Genomic DNA, 11,581 nt, shown 5'->3' on the forward strand with positions numbered 1-11,581 from the left:
CGTGTCCTTTCCTTCCCACTACACCTCCCGACACTACCACCAAGGCTGCCCCGGAAGTCCCGCCTCATACTCAGTCAGTCACCGCAAATCAGCTCTTTCAGCGCTTCCTGGAACTAGCCACCGTTTTGGGACCAAGAGGCGGGGCTCCCCCAGCACGGTGCCTATTGGCTTAAGGTACGGCGGGCTCTGGGTGCCAATTGGCCAGAGGGCGGTGGCGCTCTGGCACGCTTGCGCGGAGAGTAGAACGTGTGGCGGCGGAGATCGCGTCTTTTTCGCTCCCAGTGCTACTGCTGCTCCTGTAAGAGTCGGCGGTGTCCGTACAGTCCGTCGCGCACAACCCGTCGCTCGCTTGCTCCTAATAGCGGCGGCCTGTGATCAACACCGACAGCCACATTGACACCTCCACGCCGGACTGTCTCCTTACTGGCTGCCTTCCCATCTCCACACATGGCCTCTTCCGCGCAGAGCGGCGGCTCCTCCGGGGGACCAATGGTCCCCACCGTGCAGCGGGGCATCGTCAAGATGGTGAGAGCGGGGCCCCGGACACCGACCCCATCACCCGCCTGCGGGCGGGGATCTAGTGCTGGCTCCTTTTTCCCTTCCGCCAGGCTGAATGGTCTCCCGGACCCCCTTCCTGACTTGAATCCCCTTCCCTAGAAAGAGCCCAACACGGACTCCCCTTGGTACTTTGCCTCCCGGACACCCTGGCATCAGGGGTCACAGTGATTTCTGTGGTGATAGCACTCTCCTGGCTGTTAACCAGACAGATCGATTACTAATTGATTAACGGAGGGAATTTTGTTAATATCGGCCCTCCCGTCCCCCCCGTCCTTCTATCCTTTTTGACATCAGTGAGCAGTGCAGTTTTTCGAGATCCTGACGTCCGCCTTCCCTGGAACTCTGGAGTACCTGGCCATCTTGAAGCTTTTCTATTTCCACCGACGCTCAGCTACCTACTGCAAGTTTTCTTACTCTCTGGCCCTCATTTAACGTTTTTTTCCCCCTCCACCTCTTCTGTTAAGTCTGTAGTCCTGAGAGTTCTGATATAGGTGCTCCGCCTCCTTTTGGTCTTTAAAATGTTAGGCTGGTAGGAATCTTAGCGATGATTACTGTTCCCTTACGGGTTAGGAGACTGATTTGAAGAGGGTAAGCGACTTGCCTAAGGTCACATGGTGGTTTGGTTGGAGCCAGGAACAGAGACCAAGTGTTCTGATTCTTCCGCTATAGATACTGCCTGATTTTTTATCCCCCTACTCCCTACGTTCTTGAATTTTGAAGTTAAAACACTGCAAGATTCATTTAAAAAATTTACTTCCACCTCCACGTTAATTTTGTAATATAAATTCTCTTTATCACTTGTCTGCTCCATTGTCCTCTCCCCTACCCTCTCAGATCTTGAAACCTGACATTTCTTGGTTGTTACAGATTTTCTGGTTATGATGACAGCAGACCTCTGGATTTTATTTCAGACTGCAATTCTGACGTTTTCCATCTGGAACAGCAAACATCCTGTATGGTGCTTTCTCCCAAAGCTCCACAGTTTTTTGCAGTTTTAGAAAGTTTAGAAAACATTCTATTTTCTTGGCTCATGATTATTTCACAGTATTAAAATATTCTTCAGCTTGTTTGTGTAAATCAAGATTTTTTTCCACCCTATTTCTCAAGTATTCATTTCTTAGGTAATATTCTGCTACCAGCTGAGATTCTTCGGGTTTTTAGTATTGCTTTGCCCCATTATTCATAATGGGGAGTCAGGATTTTTCAGAAACTAAAAGATAAGGGAATTTCCAATATCCATATATTTTCCCCTCTCTTTGAAATATTGACCTGACCCATGAAAGGATTACCCTGAAGTAGCTCCTCTCTGATTAGCTTTTTCATTTGCATTGATCTTTCCCTTTGCCATAGGAACAAAACATCCCTTGGTGGTCTGGTGGTGTAATTGTCAGCACTGAGTGGGTCTGAGTTTTTTCTTTTGCTAAGGCTTGGGCTTTTCTTAGAGGCTTCTCTCATTTGTGGGGTGGGAAGGGAATGAGGCTAAGCAAATTTTTGCTTCTGCCAATGCTGGAAGCTTCCAAGGTGTCTGGATTCTGTGAGGTGACCATGCCTGCCCATAGATAACCCCCATGAATACAGAACATCAACAATTACTAGTTTATTAAGGGTCATGTGTTGTGCTGAGTATTCTCCTTATATTGCCTCATTTATAATACCTAAGAAGTAGATAGGGTTATTGATTACATTTTGCAGAGGTGTAATCTGAGGTTTAGAAATAATAAATATTTTATCCAAGGATAGGCTCTATTTATTGGTAATAAGAGGCAGAGCTGGGACTTGAACCCAAGCTTGTCTGCCAGAGCACATGCTCTTCATGCTCTGGTGCCTCTGACTCCAGGGCATGTCTTTAGAGCATGGAGGGTGGGGCCAGTGATGCCTAGCCCAAAATTGCAGGAAAATGTAGTTGACTGCAGTTAAATTGAGGAAAGATTAGCTGTTACTCTTTCTGGTCCAGGAACTGCTAGGTAAGTGACTGCATAGGAGTGGTGTGGAAGGCACACTGAAGTCAGGGAGAAAGCTTTTACAACTCAGTCATTGAGTAGTTGTATGGCTTTCTTCTGTGACCAAACTAGACAGAGACAGACGAGTGAGTTGTGGCAGGGATTAGGGAAGGGAAGCCAGGTGAATTGCAGAATGACAGGCAGATTTGTGCCTAGGGATAGAAGCCTTGTCTGGAATGACGATTGATGACTGGCAGATTGTTCTATGTGAAGCCCTTCTGCTAAGCAAAGTTTTATTTTCCTGGAGAGCAATCATTTCTGGTAGTGCTAGGAACTGGTAAGAACACTATGAAGGAAGACTGGGGGAGGGGGAAGGAAATAAATTTGACGACTAGGAGAACAGTAGCTATGGCTTTTCTGCCTTTTCGGGGAGGGGCAGGAGCTGGGACACAGACTAAGCAGAGGTGTGCTTTTCAGGGTGAGCTCTCCAAGACTGGTCAGGGCTCAGGCTGAGCTGAAGGTCTGAAATGGTCTAGGGTTGAGGATGCTGCAGTGAAGAGACGTCCTTCCTCTTTTCTCACAAAAGAATGCATTACAGGGCCATGGCAGGTGCAAGTTTCTTCTGGTCACTTCCTTGCAATCCTAGTAAGTCCTGAGTTACACTTTTCATTTAAGGTTGAAGAAGAAAGACCATGGAAATCAATTTGTAAAAAAATCTTTTCATCTGACCAGTTTTTAAAAATAACAATGAAAGAGGCTGTGTCTGCTATTGAGAGTGGGAGCAAAGGGACAGAAACAGAGTTGGTTTCTGGAATGTGTTTAAGGAGGAAGTGGGCAGTTAGTTGACTTACGTGTTTTGGAGCTGTTCCATTACTAAAAGGCAGTAAGGATGATGGAAAAACTGAAGGTGGATTTATATTTTCTGAGTTGTGATGAGACTGGTAAATGAGTAGGCAGACAAAATATAACCTGGCAAAATAAATGTCTGTCAAATAAGATATTTTCTTAAAACACTGAAGGATTCTAACTCTTGAGTTTCTTTGAAGAATTTGCTAGACTTTCTTTAGCTGCAACAAAACATTGTCAGCACTTGTTAAATAGATAAGGTTGGGGGAAGAAGTCTTGGGGCACTTAGTATAAAATTTGGTCACCCCACTCAGCAGCTACTTAGAGATGGCTTTCTCTGGTTTTGCTGACAGTTAGTTACCTTCTGGTTTGGGGATAGACCTTTATTTTTTTTTCCACTCTAGCTTTCCCATCTAACTCAGTATGTTTGCATGTCTTTTCAAGCAGGAGCACAGGGCTGCTTTTGCCATAGAATAAATCCACCACAGTTTTTTTGTGCTCATCAGAAATAGCCGGGGATGCAGCATATCTTACCCTGTTTTCAGTGTGGAAGGCCAAAGAGAGGACAGTGCAAATCTTGGTTTCCATTTCTCTCCACCCTATTTAATTGTCTAAATAGGAAAGGAGTTCCTCTCCCAGCCTGTGGTTTTGTGCTAAGAACCATGATTGTCACAAGGTGCCGAAGGTACAGGGGTACCTAAAGGAGGAGGTGGTCCAAATGTCCTCCTTCCACAAAAATTGTGCTGCCAGGATGTTGTAAAGTGGGATATTGACTTCCTGGTGAGTAGCTTAGTGGAAAGTTCTACAGTGCACAGCTTTAAGGAAAAGCTACCTATAATTTAGGTCATTATAACTAAGTGTTTCTTAGGTTTCTGCACTAAGAAGTATGTGCCTTTCCATTATATAGTGAGGACAGAGATCTGTTGATCTGCTTCCTACAGTGCTTAACTCATGCAGGTGGTGAAAGAAAAATCACCTTTCCTAAGCTACATGAAATGCTCTTTATTCTACTCAAATGGACAAGGTAGCTGAGCAATAGTTCAGTAGGGCCATGTGCAAAGAAATAGGTAGAATATGGTGGAAAGTTTTTCCCTATAGTCTTAAAATTTCCTGCTTCCCAGCAGGTAAGCATGGTACCTTTCAGTCAAGATTGTAAGTAAAGGAGCGCTAAGTTTTTACTATATCTTAAAGGCTTTCTGTTATTTTTTTTCCCTACATGACAAGGAAGCATCCATCTAGCTCTAACTGGTTGCTGCCATTGTAGTAAATAGTGATACAGAATAATGAGCAGTCGTATTTCCTTTTTTTCTAACATTGTATGGATCATATGTGTCAGACTTCTAGATATTGGTGGTAAAGTTCAGATTGCTGTGCTTAGGGTTTAGGGAGAGACAGACAATAAACAAGGAAAGAAGAAATAAGTATTTCAGGTAGGGGGGTGGGACTGAGTGGTTGGGAGGAGGGCAGGGTGGCTGCTTTAGAATAGGGTGTTAGGAAAGGCTTCTCAGTATTGGTGCTGAGATCTGATGAACATCCAAGAACCAGCCATCAGGGAAGTGTGTTCTAAGCAGAGGGAACAGCAAGTGCAAAGGTGCGCTAGGGTCTCCATTGATGATTTTCTTCAGTGTTTTTATAGTAGCTCTTTAATTTCTTCAAGTTAAGTGTTCCACCAAAACGCTGTGGGTTTAACCTGTGCTATTATGTGTTTTAGGGTGATAAAAGACAGAAAGCAGTGGATGTCATTGTTCTGGTACCTTGGTGAGATCAATAGCTGGCATTAAGTCTGCTGAATAAATGTAAACCATGGGAGACTGGTCAAAAAATAATTGCTCTTTTTCATGTTTCTCACAGGGCCAAAACTAAGGTTTTTGACTTCTTATCAGCCAGTCCTGTGTATTCCCCACCTTTCAAAGGAGGGACCTGGATGAAAAGATAAATGACAAGAGCAGGCTCAATGAGAGTTAAAAACCATCTAGAACTTTTTCAGGTTTCATGTTTCTGTCAGCATTTTATTACTACATGGCATTTACTGCTGCTTTGGCCTCTGGCAACACTTTTAACCTAGCAAGCTTTAGCCAGCATTGATGGTGAAAAGCAAAGTAGCATGCTTCAGAGCTCAAACTGCTGGTCACAAACTAGCTCATGTGCAGTGTATTTCATTAACAGGACACCTGAGGCCAGATAGTAGTGATCAGCGCTGGTAATATGTGGGCAAACTCTTTGGTGGAATCTATGCCCCAGTTTACTTAGTGAAATTTGGGGGATAAGTGAAGATTTTAGTTGCCCTTGTAAGTTCAGAAGAGGTAACTGGCCATGCTTTAAAATCTAGGTAAGGAGGTTCTAAGGCCTGTTGTGCAATCACCTGTCAGCATGGGCTAGCGATCCAGCTGACCCGTGTGCTTCTAGCAGGGGGTGCAGTAGCTGTCCTTTGGGATCTGGTCTTTGGATTTATATTTTACTTCATTTTTCCAATGAGTAGCATAGCTAAATATTGTAGGAATCCTTTGCCTTATCAGGGACGAGGAATGAAATTCAACTTCCTGGGCTGATATAGCTTTTCTTTTTATTGCTTGTTGAGAGACGGGTACACATCCGGTTTCTGGTGTTACTCTCTTCGGAGACTGACATATGCTTTTTGTATTTACAGCAAAAATGGACACAGAATCACAGGTTGTGAACATTTGATACAGATGGAACATTGTGGGATTTCACTTAATTTCAGTGAGACTCAATATGATAAGTTAGTGTTAGGTTTTCTCAGTGCTAATGTTTGGGAAAAAAGGGACAGTGGTTTCAGTTGGCACTTTTTCAAAATTAGAATAAACCTGATGAAAATTTATTTTCAGATGTCATTTTTGAGGTGTTTCATCTGTGATAAAAACTGGGCTTGGTACATTTTTTCCTTTATATGCTATGATTGAGTGATTTAGGGTACTGTCTCCCCTCTCGCTTTATGCCTCAACACATTTTGAGTGCTTTGCATTCTCTTTACGGGGGAAGTAAACTGCTTGGGATGGTCATGTGTAATAAGACTTGAGATTTGGGGAATCTGTGCTTAAAGTTAATCAGGTTTATTAACATTGTCCCTGGGAAGCAGCCTGGCAGAGAAGAGAGATCATTGGCCTAGAATTCAGGGGATACAAGTGCTAGCCCAGATGCTGCTATTCTTCATCCGGGTGATACGAGGTAAGATATTCCACCTCCCATACTCCTTCCTTTTCTCTTAAATGAAGTGATTAAACTCATCATCTCTAAGCTCCTTACTGTCCCCAAAGGCTGCAATTGTATAAGAAACCCTGTATTACATGTCCTTTAGACATGCGTCAAAGCTGAGAAATCTGCCTTATGGTAGGCTTCATTTTGAATTGCTGCATATCCTGCATGAAACATGTCTTCTGTTCCCATTGCTTGATTTTCTTCCTTTACTTTTCCATTTCCCCTTCCCCTCTGCTTTCCTCCCCTCTCCTTTTTTTTTTTTTTAAAGAAAGTGGATTAGTTGAAATATGGTTTCCTAGGGTGGAAGACCAGAGAGTTAGAATTTAAATTAGATAAGTGATCAGGAGAGTGGAGTGGGTGGAGGGTGGCTGGAAGTGAGCCACGGAGGTTCCTGGTTTTAGTAGTAATGATAGGACAGGCTAGTCGGAGTGGTTGATTGGGACCCAGAGGAACATGGTAGTGGTAGGTTTTATTTATACAGTCTCACCTGTACTTCAGAAGACCTTGACATTCTCCTGGGGCACAGCAGGTCTTGAGTGGGGCACTCTGGGAACCTGTAGCTCACTGGAGAGTTGAGTCTGTCTCTGGTTTTGACTGGGGGAGTCTGGGTGAAGTGTGGGGCTTCACAGGTTTCTGAGCGTCTTGAGGCCAGAGCATCTTCATTTAGATCATTCTAATTGTCCTTTGCAAATCTTTTCCACTTGGATTTAATGCTCAATATTGGCATCATCTTAACCTATTATTGGTAGATCCCCACATAGTTCTTTTATGTTTTGTTGTAAGCTTTGTTAATTCTTTCTGGGAGTAAATGGAGAGAGGGAGGGAGCCTGTTGATTTCCTAAGCAGGTCACTGTATCAGGACCACTTTTCAGAGTTTTTGTGAGTGTGGCCTGGGGGTCTGTATTTTTTAAAAAGCCTCTCCTAGATGATTCTGAGTCCATTTGGGGTTGGTCCGGAGACTGACATTTGAGACCTACTGATCTGTTCAAAAGCATATGCAGATGGGCCTTTGTACTGTGTTCTGTACTGTATGTAGTTGAAGGAGCAGGACACAAATGACGAAAGGAGTAAATGTTTGTTGGGGCAGGTACACCAGAATTTTATATGAAGGGAGGATAATAATTGCTCTTTCCTTTTAGCACTTGTCTTGATGGTTCCCAGGGCCCTTCAATTGCTTTTAATCTGTAGCTCAATACTGGGTTGATGTTCTCAGGGGTCCATTTACAGTGACTCAGATCCTATTCCTGGGTCATAACTGACAGCTGAGAAGTGTTTTATATGCCTGATTTAAGCCATATGCTCATTTGAACACTCATCTGCCACTTTTCTTTCTATTTGCATAGATTCCCAAGATCTTCTGTAATTTCGTGCTAATAACTTGGGCACATTTCTGTGGAGGTCTTTAGTATCATCTATAAACATAAAGATTCTATGCTTCTCACTGTCTCCTCCTGTAATCCTTAGGAGCCACACACTTGGACCTTTTGGTTTATATCCATCCTTTTTCTTTCCTTTTCTTTTTTTTTTTATACAAGTAAAGGGTAGTTTAACAGAGCAAAATACTCACTCAGGGCAGGAGTGGGTGTGCTCAAGAGGTGAGCAGAGTCTCCATCCTGTTTCTTGTTTATAAACAAGTCCCATTTGTAACAACAGTAAAACCCGGAATGATCTCTTTGGTGGTCTTATTCTTTACTTTTTATTCCACTAGCTTGTCCAATATGGAAATAAACTTTCTTATAATTCTCAAGTCTTTTAAATTCTTATGATTAAGGGTCATAGTTGCAGTTCCCTTGGTGGCCTTTCCTCATTTTGAACCAGCAGTTTTCTGGTTCATCCCTGAAGTCCTTAAAAATCCTCAGGTGAATGCCACCTAGTATTGGTAATTTAATAATAATTGGTATTTAAATTTTGGACTTAATACTTCTTAATACTTGCTCATAAGACTTCAAACAGTATAGAAGTTAAATATAGTAATCTCCCCCTGCCCTCCCTACCCCTCAGCTTTCTACTACTCATTCTCATTCCTCTAAGTAAATGTGCTTCCAAACTTTTTTATGCAGTATATGCACCCTTCCTTTTTTTTTTTAAGAAACCAAAATGGGGACATAATATACATGTCCTGCAACTTTTTTTAATTGACATGATTCTGTGTTATAATTACAGGTGCACCTCATTCTTTAATTGTATTCCATAGTTTGGGTGTATTTACTTACCCATTTTTCCTCTTTTTCACAATTACAAATACTGCTACACTACCTGAACATTCTTTTATACATCTTCGTATTCTTGGGTTAGCATTTCCGTAAGAGAGTGCAGTCACTGGTACCTTCAATGTTTTTGGTAGTGGTTCTAGGAAGGCTTTACTTAAACTTCACCTGATTATTTCTTACAGGTATCCCAGATAAAACTTAGGACACAGTATAGCTTAACATCTTTGTACTCATTTCATGTTTAGCAGTCTTTTATTTCCTCAGTAAGAGTATTGGGGAAATAATCCTTGAAAACCACTTTGTGTTCAGTAGGAGGGCCAGCACCTGAGGATAACTACTTTTTAATTGCTTGAAGACTAATATCTTAGTATTTACAGGCAAGCAGGCCCTTTGAGCTTTACCCTCATCTACTTTCTCTGGGTTCTAGAGAGCTCCTTGACTACAGAAGTGAGCAGCTCCCCATCTACAGGTGACATGAGGAGGCTGAGAAGGTGGGTCATCTGAGAGCTTTGAATTTTCTTACAGGCTGGCACACAGCTCTTCCTCTTTTTTTGTTTTTCTTCTTAGATAAGAAGGTGGGGTGGTAGGTGGTGGTAGTGGTAACTGTGACCACTCCTCCATGGGAAACTGCCATTTCCAGAATTGTTTGGAGAGACTGAATGCACCAGGGGAGTCACGGATGCAGCCTTTCAGTGGAGCTGATCCCAGTACTAGTAACAGTTTACATAAAGTTCCTGGGTGTTGAAGAGTGTGTACCCATACCATGATCTTCGCATATCAGAACACTGCCTTCACTTTTGTTTAGTTTGAAAATCTTTTGGACAATCAGCTATTTTTAAAATTGAAATAGTATTTTAAAAGACAACCAAATTTTGCTATTGAAGATGGAAAACCATTATTAATTGCTGTAACTAGAAAGTACCTTAAACCACAAAGAAAACAAAACATTACAGTTTAGCTAGGTGCTGTGTTTTGCAGAGGGCTCTGAAGGACGTTTGACAAGTGGTAGAGACATGCTGAAGGTTTCCTGCCATCAGACTGAAACTTTCTTCTTCCTTTGATAGGAAGGACTGAAAGAATTGAAAAGGGGAGGGTTCTTACTTGTAGATATTAAATGCTGGTACATATAGGATTCGTATACCACCTGGACCAGTTTTTTTTTTTTTTTTTTTTTAACATAAGCCCACACGTAGGAAAACAGACATAACTTGAGGCAGAACTGTACTGACTTTCTGGCGTGACTGGAGTTCAGATTATTAGCTTCACTGATGATTAGCCATATAACCTTGGGCAAGTAATTTTACCCCTTCAACTTCCAGCATTGCCTGTAAACGGGCAAAATAACAGTACTTGCTTCATGGGGTTGTTGCTGATTAAATGAGAGAGTGCATGTGAAACAGCCCAGCACAGGGTCTAGTGCATGCAACATGTGGTAACCATTAGCTGGTACTAGTAGTCCGGCAGTTGCCATATGTATCCCCAAGGCAGATGGGGATGGAGGTGGAACTAACTGGCTGAGGCAAATGAGAGGAATAAAGATACCTGGCAAGTTTCGTGAGGTTCGGGTTGTTCAGCTTCAAGGGTTTAGATTTAAGAACATATTCTTTTCCCCTAAAATATCCTTCATTGTATAAATAATGTGATAGCATTTGTTTTCCTTAATGTCCTTGGCAGAAACAAAAAGTGGATAACATGTACCTAATTTTGGGAGAATGGGGGAAACTTAACTGGTCTGAAATTTCAAAGTCTGGGAGCTCCTGGCATAGCAGAAATGTGTGCTGGCAAATGTGTAATTCTTCTGAGCTTTAGCATGACCTGTTGAACTGTTAGGAAAGATTACATAAATTTAGGTAATGTGCAGGAAATTGCAGTGTGTGTGTGTGTGTGTGTGTGTGTGTGTGAATGAATACCAGTTCTGTGGCACAGAGGTGGCTAGTTAGGCAAAAATACAACAGGCAAAGTTCTGACTCTGGCTGCTTGCACCCATTCTCCCAGCAATCCTCTAGCAGAGCCTTGGTATTTTAGAACTGGCTTGCATTTCATCCCCTTATCCAGTACCCTTACCACTGCCCCCACCCCCTCACCACTTATCAAAACTGGAAGTTAATATGTTGTATAGAAAATGAAAGTTCCTATGGCCAGGATTCTCACCTGTGCCTGGTCGGCTTGCTCATTGCACACTTACAGGCGATACATTATTACTGACGCTGTATGAAGAGTTCAGCCGAGTACTCTGGGCTGCACAGTGGCAGGAGAGTGGAGGCTGGAGTGCTGGCAGTGCCTAGACAGAGACTGAGATGGCTCTGAGGGCAGAGAGACCTGGGGGAAGAGAACTGCTTGTTGCATGCAGACTGTCTTGACTTGCCACCATGGGAATAAAGTTGGGTATAAACCCTTTCACCCCAAGAATGTTCCATTGTCATTTTTTGGTCTCACCGAATCAAGAGTGAACTTGCCTGGGGCTGAAGGCTACTTGTAAGACATATAGAACAAACTGTTCAATACATGTTTTCTATTTTCTTTGCCCCTGAGGGGACTAGGTAATTCAAATTTGTTTGGGGGTTTTCAGGTCTTTGCCAGCTCCCCAGACTAGCAGTCTCCCAGGGAAGAAGAATGTATACAACCAGCATAAATTAGTTTCTTTGCAAGGAACAGCCCCTTAAACTGGCCTTGGCACCTTTGTGAGGACAGGGTGATTTACACCCACTTTGCCAGGGCAGTTGGCAGTTAACACCTGTTGTATGGCATAATTATCAGTAACACCCCCTTTTCACATTCAAAGTGTCCTCATTTGAGTGCTAAGGTGTACGT

General features: G+C 42.8%; 1 protein-coding gene across 4 annotated transcripts in view; it reads left to right on the forward strand.

The window, feature by feature from the left end:
* The first annotated feature begins 210 nt into the window (after positions 1 to 210).
* The window catches only part of SND1 (staphylococcal nuclease and tudor domain containing 1), a 446,546-nt gene continuing 435,175 nt past the window's right edge, over positions 211 to 11,581 (forward strand). For 2 of the 4 annotated variants that reach the window (XM_057504745.1, XM_057504744.1), the window contains exon 1: positions 213 to 525. In XM_057504745.1, coding sequence (XP_057360728.1) covers positions 448 to 525 — 78 coding nt within the window. In that variant the 5' untranslated portion in view covers positions 213 to 447. Of the gene's footprint in view, positions 526 to 11,581 lie in introns of all 4 variants that reach the window. The other 2 variants (XM_057504746.1, XM_036909107.2) reach the window with 2 other exon arrangements.

This window comes from Manis pentadactyla, chromosome 7 (genome assembly GCF_030020395.1).
Source record: "Manis pentadactyla isolate mManPen7 chromosome 7, mManPen7.hap1, whole genome shotgun sequence".
NCBI classification, from domain to species: domain Eukaryota; kingdom Metazoa; phylum Chordata; class Mammalia; order Pholidota; family Manidae; genus Manis; species Manis pentadactyla.